Source organism: Apteryx rowi, unplaced genomic scaffold, assembly GCF_003343035.1.
Source record: "Apteryx rowi isolate R43461 unplaced genomic scaffold, aptRow1 scaffold_2, whole genome shotgun sequence".
Classification (NCBI taxonomy): domain Eukaryota; kingdom Metazoa; phylum Chordata; class Aves; order Apterygiformes; family Apterygidae; genus Apteryx; species Apteryx rowi.
In genome coordinates this window covers 6,531,651-6,556,611 of record NW_020448307.1, presented here as the reverse complement: position 1 = coordinate 6,556,611, position 24,961 = coordinate 6,531,651, and the positions used below count along the sequence as shown (strand labels likewise).

The window sequence follows — 24,961 nt, the reverse complement described above, 5'->3', positions numbered from 1 at the left end:
TTTTTCTAGTTACTTCTAAATTTTTCCATCTGTGGATACAATTTTCTTTCATTTTATTTGTAGTGGTAAGCTCATTTTGGTGTCTGCATTTTCAGTGCGCACAAATAATGGTCATTATTGTTCAGTTTCTGTACGGTTTAAAAGAATTGCCAGTTTACAAATGGTCAGACCTTTATTTCAGACATTTCTTGTCCTTGGAGGTGTTCAAAGTATGCTATCTAGTTGACTGTGATCTTTTGTGCAAATTATACTAGAAGATGATTAACCTAAAAGGGGAAGTGGGCACTGACAATTCCTCAGAGTGGTATGTGGTTATTTTTGCTTTGAACTCAAATAGGCTTGTCCCTAGCCACAGTGGCAGATACATCATCCGAGTTACATTATAAATTTGTCACTTTTAATTCTATTTGGGAAGATTTATAGAGTTTAGGGCTTTATGATTTGGGACTCAGTCCGTACATAGTGTTCTTTTTGCACAGAGGGAGGATTAAAAGGTCTTGTTTTATGACTTGGCTGGCTGTCCTGTCTGTGATAGTTTTCTCCATTGTGTGTGTTTTTTCTCCAGTAGAATTATGGATGATTGAAGTGAAACAGAAGTAGCAAATTGCCAAATGGTGACTTGACTGTAAAGGCCAGAATTCACCATGAGCGAACCGAAAACAGTTGGTGCTCCACATGTAAAGGCCTAATTCTTCTCTCATGTGGGTGTCAATCAGAATACCTCCAGTGACACTGTAGTGACTCAGATAAAAAAAAGTAGTTAGCAGCATCGGGTATACACTGTTTGATGGTAAGTGATATGCTAGATTTAAGATTCCCAAAGTAACAACAGTGGATAATCTCAAGAACAGAGCTTAAACAGAACTACAATCCAGAAATGTCATGTTTCATTTAAAAGATGGCATTCCTACTGTATTTGAGCTGGCTGTACAAAATCCAATTACTACTAAATAAATGTTTACCATAATGATTTTCTTGATGCTAGTTTGAGCATTTTTGATGCAGTTCTCGGCTGATTTTTCTCACTTTTTATTCTTTGCACCATACATTTTATTGGCCCAGTACAATTTCCATGAAACCTTGATAGTTCATGCTACTAGATTTGATGGAAGTGTTCCATTAGGTCTACTTGGAAATCTTTGGTTGCTTAATCAATAGAGCAAAACTGAAAAGAAGCAGTAATCTCCATTTCTTGACCTTTATAGCAATGCTGGTAATCTTCCTGCAATCTGTGAAAGAAACTGTTGGGCTCAAAGGCAGGAATAATAGCATGAAATTGTAAAGGCTCTGTTATGCTGGCTGTTAGACTGCAGAGCCTCGTCTGGCTTTGGAAGCTGCTGCTCCAATCTTTAAAGCTCATATATAAACTGATCTTTCTTGAGCAGCTAGATGCTACCCCTGACAAACCTAATGCAGGGTTTTTTACGTGTTCTGAAAATTTTCACTGGTCATTTCAGGTCAAGTTTCCTGGTCCATAGGTTCTGATCCAGTTATTTGAATTCTTAGATTTTCGCATGGCAAATGTATTTCTATTCATAAAACTTTCCGCCCCTGAGAATGGAGATGCCAGCTTGTATGGAGGTAGAAGTTTTACAGCGTTCCTCCAGGTTTGATACAGGTTGATTTGCCTAGAACTGTAGCAATGAAAAGTGTTTGCACAACCAGGTGTTTTAACAGGAAAAGAATATTAAAATATAAAATGTATAAAATAAATCTCTGTTATACTGCAGCTCTGGAAATTAGGCAGTAAAAATTCTAAGAGAGAATTGGAAAATGTGATTAAAAGTAATCTTATGTATTTAGTTTTTGTCCAGGGGCCAATATATACATATACCTGGGTGTGACTCTGTCTCTGTTGTGATACTTTCTGTAAAAGTAGTCAGGGGTCAACTTGATCACTGGTGTAATTCCATGGTATAAAACTCTGTCAAATAGGCTTAACACAAAGAAAAAAAAAACAGCGGAAGTACAGGAGGTCATTTGTGGTATCAGAACTTTATAACGTGCAATACTATACCAAGGGTTGTTATTTTATAAAAGTGATAGTCACTTCAGTAGCTGTTCTGTTTTCTAGACTTTTGGTTGAAGCATCTGAACTAATTTCTTGCTGGGTTCAGTACTGTTTGTTGACTGGGGAATTGAGTGTACATGCTGTTGCTGGGAAACTGAGAGTGAGAGGCAGAAATAAAACACGGCAGGTGGAAGCAGCATGTGGAAATGGTGTTGTTCCACTTCGTTTTTAACAAGATTTCTCTTTTTTTAAAAAAATTATTATTATTATTAATATGTACCTGTTGTAACACTCTATCAATATCTGATGATGTTTTGAGGAAGGATATGTTTGGCTGTCATTGGGAGTTAAGAGAATGGTCAACACACAATGAAGTGAGATTTCAACTAAAATATTGTATTATTGCCAGAATATTAGGTAAGAAAATGCTACAAGTCTTCCAAGAGCAAGAGTACTACTTAAATATTCATTTTATATTTTCTCTGCTTAATTTTGGTAAAGATACCCCTTAAATGTACCCTTTGAGTGGACAGTGATGTAGCAGAAGAATCATGGGGAGCTTCTATGCTTGTAATGAGAGCAGTGTCTAGAAAATAGGACCATCATTCCTAACTGAGGTCAGCAAATGCTACTGCTGCATAATAAAATAATAATAGAAATATAAAAAAAAACAGGGATAAAGTATTCAAAGCTATTTATGTTGCCAAGAGAAGGACATGGTCTTGGTGCATCAAGTTTGCTTTAATGAAGCAGACATTTTTAAAAACAGGATAGTAGGAGAGAAACAAGACAATTTTTCCTTAAAATAGGTGTGCATAATGTCTGGCATCTTGTTGTGGACCAGATCAAGGCCCTCCAGAGTTGAAAAAATAGATAAATTCACTTAAAAGACTAAAACACCCTGCAAGAGGTTGTAGGATTTGTGTTCTCTACAGGCTGGACACCAAGGGAAGCCTTTCATACATTCCTCAATGGGTTATAGGCAAATAACATGGCCAATAACATTTTTGGGTTAGAGCCAACTGAGTTTTCCTCTCATGTCCCCAACTAATGTTGGAGGACATAAAATACATAACACACAGGGAGTATGTTAAACCTAGAAGTCAATAGATTTGTTGCTGCATTTGGAATAAAACCAGCAGAGAACTGTAGGAAGGATGAACTTTAATTTTAGATATCCATTCCAAAGGTAAGCTTTACTATCATCCAAGGGACAAACTGACCTAGAATGTTACAGAAACTTTCCTCCTGCTTTTTTTTTAATGTACATACTGAATGGAAAATTCCTTTTTCAGTGGCAGAGATTACAGTAGAGGGGCTGAGAGCCTTCACATAGGAAGGAGCATATTAGACCAATTATACCACACCATGACTTCCTTCACACTCCTTCATGTCCTGTCAACGATGGGCAGGAGGTCAGCTATTGTACCAGAGAGACCTACAAGCCCAGCCTTTGAAAGCAATGTGTAAATCCGCACGCAGCAGTCTGTTGAACACAAAATAATGGAAAGGGCCTATGGTAGTTGTGATACGCACATATCTTGTGTGCCTTCTATGTGTTTCCTTTTCCATATTACTGGGTCAGTGAGTTTTAAAATAGTATCATTTGTATTGCAGGGCAATATAAGAAACAGGTGGATGTTAGAAAGAAGGGCAGCTACACCATATTCTTTTCTGTGTCCTTCTTTCATGCTCTTATTTTTACAAAGGAACTAAGGCTTTTGATACGCTGTAGTCTTTCTCCCTGTTCTTCCGTCCTCTGAGAATGATGATGCAGGATGGCGTAATCTGGCTGCTGTAACTCATTCCTATGATCCGATGGTCTGAGACAGTATGCCAACATGTAAAATGTGGTAGTATATAAGAAGTACAGATTGAGCTATGTAATAGGTATTGGAAATCAAGGGTATAAAACTGATTTAGAATTGTTTCCTAAATTAATATGTCCATCAGATGACAAAGATGGGTATACTTCTAGGTATGGTATTAATTAATATTGGAGGTATGACTGACTATATATAATAGAAGAATCATTAAAGCAAGTGTCCAGGACAGAGAAATGGTGAAATATGCAAAAGATGATGATGGTAGGCAATAATAATACCCAGAGAATAAAGGCAAAACCCTGCTGCATGGAAACCAATGAACTTTTGCCATTGACTGAGTGGGATCAATGTCTTCCAACAGAAGTCAGTGGGAAATAACCGGCAGAGAGTTTTAGAATAGATGCACTAATGAGATTTATGTTTGCTTTGAGAGGAGACTGAACCTCTTTAAAAAAAAAAAGTTGTCAAACATGGCTCAGTGAATATAAATTAGGAAGGATTTGCTGTCCATCTGCRGTTGTTAAGTCCCCTTTCTGCCAACCGTACCTTGAACTAAAATCAATAGGACTATTCAAAGGGCAAGGTACTGCTCAACATAATGCAGTAGCTTGCTAAAATACATTAGAAACCGTTTCTGGGGGCCTATTTAACTTGTGTAAAGGTTGACAACAAATAACTTATGGAGGAAAGGGTCATTTTGACATACATTTACCCGAAATCATTCTGGACTTCAAGCTTCCCTCATTTTGTAGAGTCTCTATGATCCTCTTGGTGTATTATAAATATCACTATAGCTCAACTATCATATTTACTCTTATTCAGACCTTCCATTTGTATATGCTAGGAACAACTGCAAAACAAGCTAATGTCCAAAATTCATGAAACAATATGAGGTTATATATAATTGGAGTGATGCCCAGCACATGTATTGCAAACTTTCAGTATATTGGAAGTGCTAATACATGTAAAATATATTCCATCAGATTCAGCCAAGACATGCCTATGAGCACAGAATGACGCAAAAAGAAGTATGTGCCAGTTAAAGCTAGTAGCAGGTCCCTTCACTGTAGGCAGCGTGCCGCTTTCTTCCAGGTGAAAACCCAGCTGAATGACATATCCGCAAGGCATCTGCTTGCTAGAAAGTAAAGCAGAAGGAAATCTGGCTTGTGCAGTGTCTTACTGGCAAAATGTCCGCAGAAAGAGAATCAAAGCAGCCTAGGCAAGCGTTAATGGAAACCTGCTGCGTTTCCTTTGCTGAGGCCTCTGAAACAGTGCAGCCTCGAGTCCCATCCCTGGAAGCGTATCAGGAATATCACGGYGCATGACACGGGTGTGGGCGTAATGCTGCGGTACAACGTTTGTGTGCCGTCTAGCAGGACCATTGGACCAATACAAGCAACAGGGCAGGGTCCAGTGCTGTGTCCCTTTCCACGTCCTGTGTCCCAAATGTCATCAGCAGAAAAAGGGCATGTGGGGTCAGAGAGCGGGAGAGAGGCTGCAGTGCCATTGCCTGAAGAGTAGCCCTCGCTGCGGGAGAGTCTTCGTGTGAGGCTCACGCGCCAGTTATGCAAGCTGGCAGATCTTGGAAACGGAATTTTAAATTTAAATGGGCACATATTTGAATCGCAAATATTTGCACTGTATTTTGGGAATAGAAACACTAGTATATAACTTTACCTGACCGCTTTAGGGGTAGGTATTGTCCTTTCAGATGGAGATAGTAAATACTGGTGATGAAATTTTAATTATGCAGCTATAGGGAATCTGAAAAATTGTTCCCCAAATTTACAAATAATGAGTTACAGAGAACCATAATCTGTTTATAATAGAGTATTTTAAGGAGCAGAATTTTTTGTCATGGTGTGTATTCTCTCAGCTTTACATTATCCTTTTAGAAGGGTATCAACCTAAAAGCTTTTGTGAGTAAAAGGTGAGAGAGGAAATAACGTTATCTACATTTTGCAAATGGAAAATTAAGGAATAGAGATCAATGGCTAGATTTATAAAGCTGCTTAGTTAAAATCCACTGCAGTCAGATGTCCAGATGCCCATAAAAATCCAGCCCTGAGTGACTTGCCTAAGGTCACGGGGAAGTCTGTGGCAGAACAGGAGTTCAAACCAGCTCTCCTGACTCTCTTAAACTACACCACATTTCCTCTGARTTAAGCCATACCTTTTCCTCTATAGGTTGCTGAGCATTTCTGCTTTTATGAGGACCCCAATTCTGCAATAATTTGCATGTTTCTCCTTCAGCTTCCTATATGGCACAGGCGAGGCGTTCAGGTTAAAGGGGCTACTTATGCCCTTTGACTTCAGACATTTAATTCAGTTGCTTGCAGTAGGACCTCTGAGTCTGCATGTAATCAGGAAATTACACCGGGGAGAGAGTTAAGTACTGAAGGTGCTCTGAATTGCTCTCTCCAGGCTTCATTGACTCTACTGGGTTCCTAAAGTCGCCTAACGTTAAATAGTTGCCTGTATGAGGAAGAGTCATTGAAAGAGTCACGTGGGAGTTGTTATCTGGATCGCCAAAGAAAAGTGAGGCAGAGGGAAAAGAAAGAAAAATCTTAAATGGGTTTTTACTCAGGGTGTTTGGAGGAGCTGCCCTATCTACCACGCTCATTATTTTAAAGGAAAAATCGTTAATAAATTGGAAGAATTAAAAGGATTTTTTAAATATCACTTTTTGAAGTCAGGCTAAAAATCAATTAAAAGTAAGGTTCATGTTTATCAAATAAATGTTCTTTTAGCTTAACACTGATTAAAGAACAATTCATTTCAATCTGAGCATAATTACCGTACCAATTACTGAACACACCTTATGTGAAAAAACTCAGGGAAGCCCTTTTTAGTACCACAAAGATATTCATTCCATTATATAAGTATATGTTTAGTACAAGTCCATCATTTTAAGATTTCTTAGCTCTATTCGCCATCTTTATGCGTAGGTGTGCCATACCTTGTAAAGTACTTTAATTGGGATAGGTGATTCAATTAAAAGCTATTATCCAAACTGTGAAAAAAAGAGAGATGTGAACATTTAGAGCTTTTTAGTTTAAGCTCTTTCTCAAATCCTCTATTTTTGATGTGGACTCTGCTGTTAAGGGAAGGGTATGATTTCCTCTGTTTCCTTATTGAAGGGGGCGTTATGCAGGTAGTCCTCAATTTTCTAATGGCCTGATTCAAAACCTGTTGTCATCAACGGATCGACATCTTTGACTTATTTACTCAGACCATAATTGCAGCCAGTGTAAAGACTAAGGCAGGAGCCCCGACTGCTTCTTGCGGGACTGTGAAAGGGCAGGACACGGTCTTGTCCATCAGGATTGTATGGCTCTGAAAAAAGCCTTGCTCCTGGCAGGCATTACTCACAGTAAATTCCTCCACTAAAGTTTGCTTTGTATAAATCTAAGGCTTTATTACAGAGGAAATAGCAGCCAAAATTACAGTTGATTAGAAAACTGGTTCAGTAATTTATATTCCTGTTTGGATTAGTAAGATATGGAAAAGTGACAGAAAAAACCCCAATCATATTCTGAATTAAATGGACGCACATGAATTTCTGGGGTGACAACTGCTTGACGCGATATCATGAATTCACTGGAAAGCCGCCTCTTTTTAGAGAGCTAACGTGCCTGTCGTAAATGGGCTGCCCTTCCTCAAAGGTGGGCAAAATCACTGCACTGCCAGGTGGGCTGCTGCTTGCTGCAGCCAGTTGGATTAAGTATCCAGTTAGTCACATGTACAGAAACTCAGTGCTCCCTGGAGGTAGCTGTCAGTATTATAATTTAATCATCCTGGGATCTGCTGTGGGAAATAATAGGACATGAGGTGAATAGTTGACTCTACGTAAAATGTCATGGAAAAACTGAACATCAGGTCCCAGCAAAAAAGAAGAAAATCCCAAAGTGCAAGGAATGCCTGTACTCAGTGTGAATGTAATCGCCCAAACTTGTACCTTCTGTGCTTCCATTTCAGAGTTAAACAGCACTAGAATTCAGAATATCAAACTTGCAGGCTGGGCCATCTTTATACGTCCAAATGTCCTCAAATGTTTTAATGCATTACAGGTCAATCACACACACACAAAAAAGCACGCTTGAATCATGGCTTCAGGGAACTATCTAGTAGTTCAGTGCTTCCTAACGTAAACAGGAGGTAGTTGTGGGGTTGCAGAGGCATCCCTGTGTTATATGTATATGCCAGCACCAGTATTCCCTAGGGAATGAAGAGGTCTCAGAGCCCCCTACACCCTGGTGAGCTCATGCTCAGGCAACACCACCATGATGGCAACATGCACTCCCTGTCTCCCTGAAACGACGCTTGCGTGTGTTTCGTCTTGACTATACTTGTGGACAGATCATTTTAAGCACCAGTTCAATCACACCTGTTCCTGATGCTTCCCCTCTGCAATGGGTAATTTCCAAAAGTTTAAGACCCAGTGGTGCTTGGGGTTTCCCTGGAGCCCTCCGGCATTGCCTCGTATGCAGCTGCCCTGTGTTTTAGTGGTGCAATCTTACTCTAAACTGACAGGCGTTGCAAATGTAAGCGAGCAAGGAAAAATAATAAAAAGGGATCTAAAGAGCTCAGAAATATGTGCAGGGAGCAAAATGAGATTCAAACTGGAGAACTGCAAGCTAATATTTCTGGAGAAAATGATAAATTCAGTTCTGGCTAGCTCAATAGCAAAATAGGAAAGGAATTTAGAGACAACTGACAAAAAGCATTAAGAGGCAAGACAGAATAACTTTTGCAGGAAGATGAATAGCACCAAGTGGTCAGTCCTTAAGCCCTTACTCAGCTAACAATAGGAGATCATGGGATTCTAGTATCTGTTTCTGTTTTCAGTCCAATAAATATTATCATTAGTGTTTAGGTGAACAGGTAATAAGGACTGTTAACCCAAAGGAAAAGAAAGGTGAAAGGTAGGAACTGACTGAACTCAAGTACAGGAAGTCATGGAAAAGGGTATTTCCAGTGGAACAAGTCTGCATTGGCATCAGGGCAGTCTTGAAAGCAAAACAGAGCATTTTTATCTCTAATTTCTCATTTTGTAGGTGTTTGGGCTGCTTGTGTGTTTATTACCTAGAACTGAATTTGTTTCTAATGACTGGAAGAGATAAAGGATTATAAGTGCTCTGATAAAAATGTATGATGGAAGTGTGGTGTTTTGAAACAAAAGTTAGAAGACTTCCTTGCACACGTGATTAAAATGGCATATGTTTGGTTGACTTTGATTGTAAGGCATTGCTTGCATGTGAATTGGTGTAAAGAAATTACTACATATATTTGATCTCAGATTAAAACTTTCATAAGTTAATTCCAATCTCATATATGAGACAGACTATATTTATAAAAGTGTTTAATAAAAATGAGCACAATGAATATTCATACACTGAATAATTTGCTATACTTTAAAAAAGTGCATGGATAGTAGAAAAGCTTAGTTGCCAGGGTCATTGTCTCATTCAATGACCTAAGTCTTGCAAGAGGTTTCATTTTGAAAATTCATTTACAGGAAGATATGCTGAAAAGTGTCAAATGCATATATTTCAAGATTTTATAAATATATATTTATTATGATTATATACTTTGTTCCTAAAAATTTATTCTTGTCCCATGCCATTGAAAACATGAGCAGCTCAACACACCGTTCAACAATTTCTTTACGAAGCACATAGATATGGAAGTGATAATTGCTRTCTTGTGTGTTCTGAACTGTTTGAATCTGTTAATGATTCCATTGTCCGTACACAGTGTTTTAAATACAGGCAGCTAGATATAAATTATTCATTTGTGGAAGATGATTTTAGGTGACTAGGAAGCTGAACATCTGTTCTGTAGGTGAACAGAATGGCAGCTAATCTCATATTGTCAGAAAAGCAGTGTGTTTATTCCCAGACTTTTTGTTTGACGCTTGGCTGTGGCTCAGCGTGGATGATGCAAAAGACATCTTCTGAGAAGCAAGTGCACGCAAGCATTTGAAACATGGGGATGTCTGATTTAAAATCTTTTGCTGCAAGTTGATTATGCCAGTTGTTGGGAAGTGCTCACCAGTAACCATATGTTGCAGTCAAGATAAGCAATTACTGTATGTCATACACTCATTTGAACAGAAGATTGTGTTTTAGGGTAGAACTCCTCAGGAAATGTACTGTGTCCGTACACCAGCTCTGAGAGGGCATCGTTACTAGGACATCGTTACCAGCAGCAATCCTTTGCTGTAATACCTCTTAGTTTGTGAGAGATCGCTGAACCAAATAACAAAAAGTCATTGCATGCCCTTGGGTTACAATTCCATGTCTCTGCAGGAATAACTTATCCCAGCAAGAACTGGACGGTGCTGTGTTTTTATTATTACTATTTCCACTTTGCAATTGTTTTAATTGTGACCGAGACTCCATCCATTTGTTAACAATTTCTTTTTTGTCAGAGGTGTGGCAGTGAATGTGAATTGTTTTGGAAGAAAACAGTTGGAAAAAATTACTTTGTTTGCCCTGTAGAATTAATCAAGATGCCAATAAAAACAAGAGTCCAGGTTCAGACTGTATTCCTACAACAGCAGGAGGTAGGACTAGGTTGTCTCTGTGGGAGTTTTCTCCATGTTATTCTATGGAATGGGTGAGAGCTGTGTGTCTCATGCACTTGCTCCACCAGCCTCCAGGAAAATGAGGTGTAGGTCTGCTGAACGTTCTTTGTTGAGTCCTGCTCTTTCTGTGAAATTCCAAAATCCTTTACCTTTACATGAGCTTTAGGTTCCCTCTATCACTTTCCAGACAGTAGTGCACTTCTGATGGATAAAAGGAAGTGTTTTAGTGCAGAAGGAAGAAACTGTGCACAAGTGAAATGCAACCAAAAAGAAAATCAATCTCAAGGGTGTGTGCATATTTTTAGGCCAATCCTCTCTTGGATCTCCTTTTTTTTTCTAATGCAGGAACTTAGATCTGTGCGTAAAAGATTTCCTCTTGTATCAAACCCACTGCCCTGTACCTGGGACTGAAAACATTCTTCTTTCCTCCTTTCCCCAGTGTGCGATCTGGTGCTCACCATCCAGCAAATTTAGTAAGCAGTGCTAGGCAACTATTCGGAGGTAATTCCTGTTGCAGCAGCAGGAGTGTGTTCTGCACTGGATCTTGGTTGTTGCCTTCTACCTGTAGAGGACCAGCATCTTGGTGTGACGGCCACTTTGTCCTGGCTCAGGCATCACAACACCACCAGCAGGAGAGAACCAAAATGCACTGCAATAGTACATGGAAGGTCTTGAACTGCCAACTGCAGGTGGGAAGGTGTGGGGAAAGCAATATTCTACTTGCTTTTAATAAGGAACTTAGGATTTGAGATTGTAATGTGGGAAATCTCATATTATACGGGATTTCTAGCAACCTTTGCCTTCAATTTTTACAACAATAGCTTCCAATAGAGAGACCCTATGAGCAAATTGTTTCTGTAAAGATCACAGTATGGCCAATATAGGAGTTGTAACAATCACTGCTTAGTTAAATGCCCTCGTCTGTTCAAAACTGCGTGGTGGAAGTGGCTGTTCCTATCCTCTAAGCATGTGCCTGTCTCCCTTGAACAAAAGGACTTTCTTTAGTTAAAATGCGAAAGTAGGCGTAAAGTTGAGTTACCTTTACTCTATCCTGTGCAAGGCCATTGGTCTTGAAAGGGGGGCACTGCAGTACAAACCCGCAAAGAGCTAGCTGGCCATGTGGTCTGGGCTTCAGCTACTAAATTATATTCAGAAGATGTCTAGAATGCATCTGCACTAGCTGATTTATTTTCTTCAGTTGCTGCAATAATTTTATTTGTGTAGGTAGCAAAAGACATGTACAAAATTACCTCAACTGGAACAAAAAATACTGGTGAGACCTTGTGGTCCATGTGAAGAGGAAGATTGTGGAACCTCATATCTGTTTATTTTAAGTGGTGAATATTCCTCCCTGCAACAACTCTTCTCTACATTTAGTGTGTGCAAGTTTGGGGCTTTTTTTACTAAACATTTCATAGACCTGTTGAGTTGTTTTATTTTGCATTCATAGCATTTCTTCTTGATTTTGAGATAATCACCGTAGCTATACAAAGGGAACTAGGGAGGAAACAATTGTTTTTCATAAAACCAAATCCTTTGAATGGTTACTTTTACTGAAAGGGATCATTTGGGGGCCATAGTCAGTCAGAAATACTTGGATTTCTTATATTTTGATGAAAAGGAATTGGATTACAAAGCAGCTTTCCATTGCTTTGGAGAAGGCTGAGAACTTCTTGGTGCTAAACCCTTCACAAAATCTGGCTATGCCACTGAGGCTCTGAAACAGGAACTGCGCTCTGCTGAAAATCCAGCTTCATATGTAGATGYCATGTACTCTAGAAATCAGTGCCAAAAAAGCCTCTAGGGTGGTGAGACATCCTAATCATAACACACTGAACCCCAGCCACAGTCAAATAATGTACTTTTGAACTGTTCTCTGCAGTTCTGTGCTACTGCATCTGATTACATTTTATTTTGGGGCTTCAGATAAGCAATAGTAGAACAGTTTAAAATGAGAAGCTAAAAATGCCTGTATCATGGACATCTCAAAATTTTCTTTTAGATATTTACAGCAGAAATTCCTCTCCCACCCTCCTGAAATACGATCATTACAATAACATATATTGCAAAGAAAAGCATCTGTATCAACACCTCCTAACATAAACTTATGGAAATACTGACTTTCCCTATTATTATTGTAAAGATTGTTAGTACCTCTAATAAAATGTTTCTTAAGCTCCACAGCTAGATGGGTTTCCTGTGGAATTGTCTAAACCCTTCCAATGCTAACTGTTTTCAGTATTAAGAAAAGTATTTGCAGAACTGCTGTACCAGAATAAGGCCACCTTTCCCAGGAAATACAGCTCCAGTTACAGTTTTATTGAAAAAAGGCCAAAAAGGCCAGAGCAGAGCACTTATAGACACATTTCCTTGTCATATGTGGAATGCTAAATTATTGCTGAAGTGCAGCACTTGCGTTTAGAACTGAATTTGCAAAGGGAAGCTTACTACAGCAGGACCAAAAGGATGCCAGCAAAAGTGAATGAAGGGAGACTCCTACACACTTTGCCACTCAAAACCTTTCTGCCCCACATATACAGAGCACTTTATTTGCTCTTGGGTTCTTGTCTCTTTTCCAAAGCCCACAGGCTGCCTCGCCCTTCATCTTCCTGAATTCTTTACCATTTTCTGGCAGCCATCTGCTGTGTCTCAGTCGGAAATGTCTGCTCCTGTGTCTTAATTTAAAAAACCCAACATTTTCTTCCAGTTCTTTTGGAGAGGAGTGCACATCATAGACTGTTGCTCACAGTAAGCTGTATCTTTGTTTCGGTAGCTGTTACAGTGTGTACAGCTAAAAATCAAAGCACGCAGATGCAACGTCAGCTTGCAGAGTAAAAGGTGGATGAGCCTCTGAACAATTTTGTGATTGCTGAACTTTCAGCTCAATTTTAATTTCCCTTGATGCCATATTTTAAAATAAATATTCAGGGTTTTTTTTTCATTAGTATTATCCAATATTCTCTTACTGCTGTTGTCATGATGTTCCAAGCAGCCATACAGTGTGTGTGTGAGAGGTCTCAATATCTGCAGATCGGTTGCAATAATAATCTCTCTGGTCCTTCAGTTTAGACAATTTAAAATGTCATGTCAGGAATGAAAAAATATTAATCACTGCGCAGCTAGAAAGAGTTCCTAGGAAGAAGATTGAAGCTGTAGGTTTGCAAGCCTGTTGAATGAGATGGAGACCGTGCTGAAAGGTGGGTAGCTTCTGTGTTGAAATCTCGTGCCAAGTTAGCATGATAGGAGATCCTGTAGTTTTCTGAGCGCAGGTCCATGAAGCTTGATTGCTGTATTATTTTGAAGAGAAACCCATGTAAAATACAGCAGCATTAGTACACAAACTGGTGATATTTAGGTATTTTGGGATAACTTAAATAGTCTCCTTTGACTATAACATAAGTGTCAGTTCTAAGCAGCATTAATGATTATAACAGTAGGGACCAACCTTTTCTTTCATAATTAGGCCTATTAAAGTGAACACATGCACAAGGTTGACCTTGACAACAATCAATATCTTTTTTGCTTTTCTCAGTGTATAAGAATTTAGTGTACGAAGTGTACATTTTTCCTCCCTCATTTCTTGCATCATTTAAAATATTGTTTGATCAACATCTAATGTGAAGTAATCTCTAGGAAAGTATTGAATGCAGGTGTTAAATTTGAGTTGGATGTTCTTTCACTATTCTGATGTACCAAATTACCAAACCTTGTAACGGTGAACAAATGTTTACCCAAGTATACTGCAGATTCCTTATGGTGAGGTTAGGTGATATTCTGAGGTAGCGATTACACGGTCCATTGAGACCTGGGTTCTAGTCCTGGTCTTTCAGCTTACCTGCTGTATGATAGTGGAGAAGTTATATCCCTACTCTCTGCCTGTGTTTTTCTTACTACCTTTTTTTCTGTCTCATTTGTGTAAGTAGTAAGGTCTTTACAAAAGAGGTGATCATTTACTGTATTTTATAGGATTAGCATGATATGATCTGATCTTTCTGAATCTGCTTGGTGCTGCAATGATTCAGGTAATTACTTATAATCGTGGCTATTAATTCGCTACAATCACCAATGGTGCATTTTCTTTAGGGAATCTGTACATTAATCCTCTCTTGTACTATAATTCTCTTAATGATATTAAAGGTGTAAGAGGTTGAACTGCAAAATTTAGATCCACTTATTTAATGGCCTTAAAGTTTGAGAGTTATTTGGGTTAGATCTTCATTTAGTTAAGGTCAGAGGAATGGGATTATCAGGTTTTGTGGTAACACCAGTCAGCAGTAGCACAGGTTTCACTTCATTCCTCCCTTCGATTTGAGGGCAGAATTTTTAAGAACTTGCCAGATATTGCCCACCTTTTGTTTTGCATCTGATTTACATTCTGTCTGGAAGATTATTTCCCTTTTTCCCTCCTGCTTACAATGTCAAAGTGAAAAATAGGAGAATTTTAGCTTCATGTGAAGCTTCAAGTTTGGACTATATCATAACAATGTCTGTGCTAAAATTCTGTTTAAAAGATCAAGCTGCGTGGAACACCATGAGTAAGCAAGACAAGTCCAACGTTAGAAATTTTCCTATTGCAAACAAACTTGGAAAAGAATGAAGCAATTCGTTGTCCTAGAAATACTTTGCTAAGTTCTGGTCATAAGGAGCATTTGCTTTTCTTTTTTCTCCCATGGAACATGGGCAGCTACTAACCATGATATTACGCCTGTTGGAGGAAGAAATACTGTAGGTTTCTTAAATGCAGTGAAAACCAGCTATTGTGTTTTTCCCTTGTCCCTCAAAAACAGAATTGCTCATATTTCTGATCTATCCATATCTAGTAGCAAATGGTTATTACAGAAAATAAAGCATAGAAATACTGGTTGAGTGAAGAGATGAAGGAGTCGTGGAGCCATGGAGATGGTATCCGAAACCCTCTAGAATGAGGTTCTCTTTCTGCGGGGACAAAGTCAGCTTTGTGTGTGATTTCTGCTACAGCTACATTTGCAGTTGTGCTCTTGATGTAACATTCCTCATAATTTGGATTATTTATAATCAGAGTTATTTCTTGCTATGATAGTGGGTCAGTAATCTAAAACTATTCAGGGATCACCTGTAATATGGCTTTGTGGTTAAGAAAGGAATTGGTACTAGTGGTAGTGCCTGAATGATTTGTAAGATACCTGAACTATAATAAAATAGGGAGAAGATTTCTGAAAATGTACGCTATTTGATTAACTTCTGTGAAACAGAATAGAGCTTGGGTTTGCCATTATTAGAAAATGGTATTGTACTGAAAACTAACAAGATCCTACATACATCCCATGATTACCGTCATCCTAAATTGTTAATTAAATTAATTAAACCAGAGGAGTTGATGTCTGTTCCTTAGTTTGTGCACCTGTACTTGTGTATACACACCCACAGTGAAGACAGGTTTTACAAAAGGAAGGTACAGACATAGAAAACTGATTAGCTTTAAGAATCCTCCCCAATATCCCTTACATCAGTGCATGCATATTTTGCAGCATGTGTACTTCTTTGCAAAACCTGCCAGGCACAGGATGAAACCCCTCTTATGAGGACAGCTGGAGAGTTATGCAACGTCAGGAGGATTATGCAGATGTGTATCCGCTGTGAAGTTGCCTGGTGGATTACGAGCCTGGGTAGTCATAGCGCAGGTTTGATTTAAAAAGAAAAACAACATAATTCTCTTGGTGGTGAATGGAATGTTTACAGAGAGGGCCAGAAGCCCGAAGTCCACAGAGCAGATACAGCCTAACGGATGCATTGACCTATTTCCATGTCTTCAGTCTGACCAGGAACGAGAGACTGCAGTTAGGTACGAGGTGTGTTTTTCTGTACCGTATGCAATGGCAGTCATGTTCACTGCAGAACTTGCCCAAAGTTCAGTATAGAGAGATTATTTAGAATTTGAGCATGTTTAAGTCCTTTTCTAATTCATCATCTAATGATGAGGAATATTGCACACAGTTTAATAGAACTGTAAAACATTAAGCAGACGTGTTCTACCAAGAATTGCATCAGTTGTAATTAGCAGGCAGGTATCATTTTACCTACTGTTTCATTGGAAGATTGCGAACATCTTTGCACTCAGACACTGCCCTAGAAGATCTACATGCAACAATCTTCAACTTTTTCAAGTAGGAGTGCTGGAAGCACATAGAGTGAAAGGCAAAGCTAGTTCTGGTGGCTCATAGCTCTGTCCACTCAATCAAAACACTCCTCCTAGCTGGAGAAAGCTGCAGGGAGGCTGCAGGTCTGCTGCGCTGTTTGGAGAAATGCGCATGCCTTGCACGCGTGAACCCAGACAGATCAGAATTTTAAGAGCTGTTCGTGCTTTTAAAGAATTTCTGTTTGACGTAGACAAGATCCATGGGCAACTTGTGCCTGAAACTTGGTAATTCACACACAGCGCTGCCAAAAGAAGACAGAACCCCAAAGTTACTGTAGGTGGAAAAGTTTGTCAGGGAAGGTAACATATGCACACATTAATCACTGATACAATGTCCCTTATGTAGTATCGCATCATTTCTGTGAGAGTCAAAACAGATCAATAAAATCCTGCCTTGTGGTTTGTTAACAATTTGGGAACTCTGGCTGGCTCAAAAAGCAAAAATTACCTTGCGGTGCCAGAGGAAATAAACCATGGGATATCACACTTAGTAGATATACTTCATGTTTTCCACCTCTTTCTGTGTTTAGGGATTTTTTGCTACCTGACTATGAAATGCATGTGAAATAATTGTCAATAACTACATGTTAGAGACTGGGACGCTATAAGCACAGCAAGCTGAAATAATTAAAAAATGTGTCACCAGTAGGTGGTTCTGATTGTATTAACATCCATTTCATATGAGGGTCACTGCTCCAAGTTCAGTGAATTTACTCTTGATTTATATGTCTATAAAGGAGAGGAACAATCATAAGATACTCCCTGTGATACTCTGAAATCAATACAAAGAACCAAAGAACGAGGGAGGCTGCTAACAAGCTTTCAGGTCATGGACTGAGCCCTGCAGTCTACCTGTCAGCCATTGGTTAAAAGTGGAGCAAAAATCAGCTATAGATTTGCTAAATGTTAGATATCTGTTTGAAAGTGATTTTATTACATTTGTGAAATGAAAAGGTCATTAGAAACGTCCAGATTTCTCCCTTTGTTCCCCAGGGGCACTGAAATGCCTGATGCATGATTTGCATTTGCTGCAATAAGCCAGCTTTTTCTACAGCCTTGAATTTCCGGGTGAAAATCGCTTCTTATTATGCCTTCTGAATGCACTTCCTTAAATTTCAATTTCTGTAAACTTTCTTTGCTTTTTCCACTAAGCTGGCATTTCTTGAGCTGCAACCATTTTTTCTATAACCCAAGTTTTACTGGTTTATAAGGCAAACAAAGTGTGCCTACCCCAGTAAGAGCTATTCGTATTACCGACTAACCCCTAACGTCATTTGTAGAATGAGCTGAGGAACAGCCAGAAACATTTGATTGTTTTACTGCATGCGTTTCAGCAATAGCCCAGGGCTTACTAGAGATTTTCCATGCTATTTCCCTTTGATGCTAGGTTGACACAATTTATATGCACTCTGTGAGTGCCAGCTCACACTCAAGTAAGTTCTGTTCTGGGGTTATAAAGAAGGCAGGGACAGGCTTTAATTTCTCCCCTACAAAAGGGGATGGGAATTATTCTACTCCTAGTCCTTGTCTGGACGTTTTTCTTCATGGCAAATGATGCAAGAGGCTCGCTTTCACATATTTCCAAGGAACTCCTGCCCTCGTTCCTTCATCTGAATGAGTGAAGGGTTTGGTAGAGCTTCCATGTGCCATGTCACGTAACTTAGCATCTCTGGAGACTGGAGCTAAAGGAAATTCACAGTTCACAAGCTAAACAAAAATCCCCTGTTGTGAAGTGGAAAATCCATATTCCCCAAAGTTCTCCATCTCCCGACTGACTGAGAAATGTGTTCCTTTATCCTTGTGACCTTCTCCCTGAGTTGGCAGTTCTCACCGAGTCAAATTCCATGAACCTTCTGAGCTTGTTTGACTTGAGGCTACAGATATTCCACATTGGACAGGATCCCAGTAATCTGCTGTGCTTTCCCTTCTGCTTTGCTTATATACTTAAACAGCAGCTAGAGAAACAAAATCATTTCTGTGACTGATGTAAAACCTCTTCAAACATAGGATCCTGGGTAGTAGTAAATTTTCCTTAACCTAATTTGTAAGGACTTTTCTGATAAAGCGTGATGCTAGCATATGAACTCAGTATCTCTGCCACTGCTTAAAGCTTAAACTCTTCTCTGAAGATGCAGGTATTTACAGTTTTCTCCCTTTCAGCTTTATGGCTCCCAGAAAGCACGATTAAAAAAGGGGGGGGGGGCAAAACTGCAAATTCACCAAATCTCTAGAGGTGGTGGTGTAGGCAGGTGAGAATGGAGAAGGGAAATAGCTTTGGACTTCCGTTGTTAGAGGAAATAATTATTCAGATAAATTTTTCTTAAGTGTAAAGAACAAAAACTACTTGAAAAGTGTGTCTAAAAGTAATTGCAAGGATGACTTTTCGAAAGGTTATATCACCTGTCAGGATTTTGAGGTGGAAATTACTGTCTTACTACTCGTGTCGCTGCACTGCTGCATTGAACTTTGCAATTAAGCAGATCACTTTCTCCACTGTGTTTGCTTTCTCTTATAGCTGTTGTCTGTCTAGTCTATTTATGACATAGACCATCTAACAGTCCTCTGCCTTCAGGCCTTATAGGCATTACTTTAATACAAATATACAAGTGATGATTCTGAGGCTGGAAAATCTCCCGTTCTACTTTAAATGGGGATTTGTTGTTAGTGAAGATATGAATTACATTACTAAGATGTCCTATTATCAGGGTTGCAGCTGTGAAACAGGTGACTGGGAAGCAGAGTTTCTTTTATTTGAAGAGGAATTTGAATCTGAAAATCTTGATAATGCTTAATTTTTGAAACCTTCTTATATAACTCTGATTATTTGGGGAAAATTTTGCTTTTTGTCCGTAATCAATTAGATTTATAAATAGACATTTTAGAGGTATTTTCTAGTAATTGTAAAGAGTTGTTTTTGTTTTGTGTCTTAATATGTACTCTTTGTACGTATACTTATTTGTTAAAAGGATGCCTAGACTGAACAACAGATTATTGTTGGCTTCAGCGGGTGAATCAGTGAAGATGAGTGATGTGGTTTTTCTGGAGGGTGAAAAAATCTGCATGGCTGAAATGCTTCTGAGGCTATTTCTTTCTAGCAGAGTAATTTGTAAGCATGGCTGGTTGAAACTGCTCCATCAAAAGTGTTTCTCAACAATAAATTAAAATGTTGACGAGAAACTTTTTCCCCCCAGAAATGATTCTTCTGGAAAATGTTGGTTCTTCTCTTTTTAAAAAGTCAGAATGCACAAAGCCAAAATATATTGTCCAAACTTGCTAATTTTTTTACAGGGAAAATAATCTATAAGTAGATTTTCAATGGAAAAAAACACAAACACTTGATTGGGGCCTAGGTGCCCTACATTTCCTTTATAGCTGAAGGTGACAGTGAAACTCATGCCCCAAAGGGTGACTTAGATTTTAGGGCCATCTAACTTTTGCTATGTCACCTAGTTTAGCATAAATCTGGACTTGGTGGCTTGCCCTAATCTGTGGCATAATAAGAAATTAAATAAGCTTTTCCCCAATATTGAGCCAATGCTCGATATTAAGCTATCTGTCTTCTGCAGGTCTGTCTGTCTGAACTGATGCATGTTGATGTGCAGGATAGTGATGCTTTATTGCTGCTGTCTGTGCACTTGATTTTTTTTTTTGAGATTTCAAACCTAGGAGAGTTAGTTTGGCACCAGATTGACATGAACGATATGAAAAGGCTAAAATCGTATTGCAGAAAGGGTTTGGTTTGTTCAGTGACTCTATTTTCTCCCCTCAAAATAGGTATCTCATAAACTGGAAAGGAACTGGTTAGTAACAAATGAGAATTCTTCAAGAGGGAAATCAAATGTCCCAGTACTAATTAGCTGAAATTAAGATCATTCAAATATTTATATAGGGAAGGCAAGTATTCCAGAACATGCTGGGATAAATCACATGGCTGGAATATTAATAGCGAAGCAATAAATCTGCACAGAAAGAATCAAGGTGAAAATGTAGGGGAGGGATTGTACTATTTATCAAAAGGCAATTATACTAGTAGTTAAGTACCGGTGGTTAGTGACAGAAGTGGTAACACCAAAATTGCATGGGTTATACTGACAGAGAAAATAGAAAGGGAAATTAGGATGAAACATTTACTACAGACCACTAACGACAAAGTGGCCAAGCCAAATACAAAAGAAGATGAAGGAAACTTGGATTCATCCCTCATTTCTGTCGTTGCCTCCCTGAATCCGAGTGAAAACTCACGTGTGCACACAGTTCAAATGCAAGCCCCTGGTCGGGTAGGAGCTTTGGGCTACGCGGAGAAGGAATCCGACTCACTGCTATGGGCTCGAGAAGGCATCCCCAGCTGGTCCCTGCGTGGCCAGCCTCTGGCAGAGGAGCCTCTCAGCACGTAGGATCCGCAGGCAGCCTGACCTTTCTGCTGCACCGGGCTGCCGGTATCCCACGCTGGTAGCTCGGGCACACGGAGCTGGTCGGGAAGCATGGCTGCTCTTCAGTTCAGCCTCGGAAGACAGCGCGCTTGAATCTTAGATTCCTGAAGGCAGAGTTAAGTCCCTTCGTCCAACAGCGGCAGGCCTCAGAAGTGCGGTCTAACGGCTTAAGTTCTTGTCCATGAAGTTCATTAAGCCCCCGAAGTTCTGGGCACGTCGCGTGCTGCTGCCGCCTCGGCTGAGCCCCCCGAGGCCGCCGCGGCCTCCCGCTGGGCCCTGTTCTGCGCGGGCCTGCTGAGCCCCAGCGAGCCGCCTCTACGCACCGCTCAGGAGGAGCAGGCGAGGAGGTGGCCTCCTTTTACACCATCAGTCGGTGGCTCTCCTGTTGTAGCAGGAGCTTATAAATTATTGATTAAAGATGTACCTATCTTTTTTAATAGAACCCTCATTCTTTACTACCCGAATCAAAGTGTTTAGCCTTGGTATTACTACTTTAATTTAGTTTCTTTTCACGTTGTTTTTCCAAGAATATTTCTTTGGCACCAGTAATAATCTTTCGTCTTTCCTAGAAAAGAGTGGAAGTGAAATTATCAAAGAGGGCTGATAATTCACTAATTTATTAATTTTGCATTGGCCTGTTCTTTGTGTTATATATCTTTTCATTACTGTCCTCAGGTTAAAGGAGAAAAAAGGCTCTGATCCAGTTTTAGTTGCTGCTTTTTGGCATACACTGCTTCAAAATCAGCATTAAATGCATGTACTTTTTTTTAGGCAATATATAATACTGCCACGTAACAGCAAAAGGGTTCAAGCAGTACAGGGCCTGGAAATATCAAGTGTGGAGGAAATGAACTGGCATGCTATTTTAATTTTTCTTCTTTTTTATTAAGCTTTATAATGTCACATCGCCACAAAGTATGCATGCCAGTTAAGGGTGAAAGCAAAGACAGTGATCTGCATAAAAAACATAAGAGCAGCTAATGCAGAGTCCTTTTGCAGTAAGGTATTATAGCGCCTAGTAARGAGGTCAGAAAGAAAAGTTCTTGTGGGGGAACTTTTCAGGTAAGAGCCTGGAGCCTGCTGGATGATGATAAGTTCTAAGCGGTTTCTAAGGACTCTGCCTGGGTGGATCACGTGTCCTTTGGACAAGGCATAATGCTGCTGTCCATCTTCTTCTCGCCTTACAGCCCAACTAACACTAAGAAAAGACTGCTTTTTCCTTGAAAGCAAAAAGAGATCTTAGAAATCTCAGATGCACTTTTTCTAATTGCAGCACGCAGTTATTTGTATTTTAAAACACTCTTTCACGGCAGTAGCTGGTGATGTAAGCTTAGAATGATTTCATTTTACTAAGCAAAATTAAATGTTGAGAGAACATCTTCTCGACAGGAAAGGTCTGACTGCAGTTTATACAGATGTACCCTAGCTAGAACAGGAACTGACAGAACAAACTTAGTGTGGACAACAAGGTCTGTAAATCCAAGTAAGTTCAGGCAGTCAGGCTGTGCTGAACTCCGTATCGTTTCAGTTACAGTGCTGTTCATAGCTCAGGTAGCTTTTTTAAAGCTTTTAAACCTTTTCTTCAGACTAGGTATTCTGTTCAAGGCAGATCATCATTTTTTCCTTCTTCTTTGCCTGTCTCCAGTAAAGGCAGACGTCTGTGTGATTATAGTCATGTTTGTCGGTAGTGTGGACATACCCTTGTATTAATTGTCAGAGCTTAGTCAGAGTATCTTGTCCTTCTCCTTCCCTTTCAATAAAATAAGCATGGTGTGATTTCATTCATCAATTTAGAGGTTTGAGGACTAAGAGTAGTGCAACAGCACCTAGTTCACTGTAAAGAAATTTGAAGTGTCCTGTCCGTGGCAAGGCCCTGCCTTGGGTTCTCAGGCAGCGATGGGGAAGAATTAGTTTTGAGGAGAATATCTCCCTGGACTTCTCTGCTGCAGGGCTGTGAGAGCAGTGTGAGGATCTAAGTGCTTCTCTTCCTGAGTTTCACCCGTTCGGGCTCTGTGGTGTTTGGCATGCCGTGGACCACTGCCTCCAAGCCAGCCTTGGATCCGTTTCTCCTCTGGAAGGCTTATGGGCCCTTTGTTGTGCCATGTGGCATGTTCTCCGCTGGTCTAGGTGGGCACTGCGAGTCTGTTGCATCAAACCTGGCTCTGTTGAAGTCAAAGGCAAAACTCTCGCTGACTTCAGTGGGGGACCAGGATTTATTCCAGTGAGTTCAGTGGCAGCGTGATTTTTACTAACTGCAGATCTGGCTCCATTTTGACACTTGTTCTCAGTCTGTTTTTATTTAGAAGAAAATTATAAAGAAGGTTGTAAAATAGCTCCATGAACCCCTGGAGCCCATGGGTTTTCTGGTTTTTGGCCACATGTGACAAGATAATAACATTTGCACATAGAACTTGCTTTCTATATAGAAATAAACTTCCACACGGAGGCAGTTATCTGACTCTCTTGTTTATATCATTACCCTGCAGTACAGCTGTTATCCATATTAAAGCATATTTTCTAACCTCCAGTTTTTTCAAGAATAAAAATCCATCTTAATTAGTACAACTTGGCCAGGTTGTGTTTTGCATTTCTACAATATGTCCTGCTTCCATATTTTTTTCTGGACATATCATATACAAATAAGAACTTTGCTTTCAAATATATGTCCAACCCGTCTCTCTTTTAAGTTTATGAGCAGAAGTTATTTCAATTTGAGCAGGATGGGACTGATGGAACATAAAAAAGCCACATCATCAGCTTAAAATACAAGGCCAATAAAAATGAAGTTGGAACTTTACCAGCTGTGTACTGATGAAAGTATATGAGATTTTAACTAAGAGAAGCTGCTCAATATGGACTCACAAGCAAAACAAAACAAAAAACGAGCCAACAGAAAAACAAACCAAAAGGAAGAACTGCAAAAAGCCCAGTGCAGAGAGCAATCCCAAAGAAAGGTCATTAAAAAAAATAAAGGGAAGTTTGAATGTAATATACAAAYTGATCTACTCTGTTATTCCACACAATCTTTCCCTTTTACTCCTTAACCTAAAAAAGGGGGAAAACAAATAGTAACAACAAAACCAAGCAAGCAGAAAATCATGTACTGCCATATTTGATCAGACCTGGGCTCCATATAACCTAGTCTATGCACTGAGCAGCACTGTGTGTTATTTCTCTTCTGTACCCATTGCTCGTGCCTGTAACACGGGGATGAGAGGTATTACCTAGACCTGTAGTCATACGGGAGCAAGAATAGTCAAGGATGCCCAGGAAGATTCCTTGGCAGAGCACCAGCCTCCCGCAGGAAGCCRCCGCATGCAAACGGCAAGGGGGTGTCATGCCGCAGCCGGGCCGCCGGCGAGCCCGCGGAGGGGAGGCCGTGGTCCGCGAGGACCTGTCCCGCGTCTGTGAGGTTAGAGAGCAAAACGGTGAAACACCAAATGATCCCGATAATGTAACAGCTGAGTAAATATATACATTATCTAAAAGGAATGAGCGGTATGGCATTTATGCTGGCCATATGGAAACAAATATAACTTGTTTTTTTCCATAAAGGCCACTCTGGATTATTTATTTAATTTTTGTCTTCTTCTTTATAGTATTTATAGTCTTCTGAATGCTTTCAGAGTCTATCTCTCCATTTTGCGGATACTGAATCTAAGACGATTTTGCAGCAAATAATTTTAGTATTATTAGCAAATAGTCCAGATCTTTTTCTCCTGTGAAATGGCTGCTCAGAGCAATTTGAAGATCGGATGAAGATCTCTGATTCTGGTCTGCCTTTGTAGACCATTTTTATTTTCCAGTTGGCGCCTTGCTTCCAACGCGAACCCCGGACACCACCAAAGCTCCCGCCGAGGCTCGCTCCGCTTTTCCCCGCTTCCCGGTGGCCGTGGGAAGGCGCGGCCGGGAGCGCGCAGCCGCCGCGCC

The 24,961-nt window shown here is 39.8% G+C and overlaps 1 protein-coding gene across 1 annotated transcript in view; it reads left to right on the top strand.

Annotated features, from left to right (window-relative positions):
• Positions 1-16,005: 16,005 nt before the first annotated feature.
• The window catches only part of ADAMTS2 (ADAM metallopeptidase with thrombospondin type 1 motif 2), a 190,439-nt gene continuing 181,483 nt past the window's right edge, over positions 16,006-24,961 (top strand). Inside the window, exon 1 of the mRNA XM_026063320.1 lies at positions 16,006-16,086. Within this exon, the coding sequence (XP_025919105.1) occupies positions 16,023-16,086 (64 nt within the window). The 5' untranslated portion in view covers positions 16,006-16,022. The remainder of the gene's footprint in view (positions 16,087-24,961) is intronic.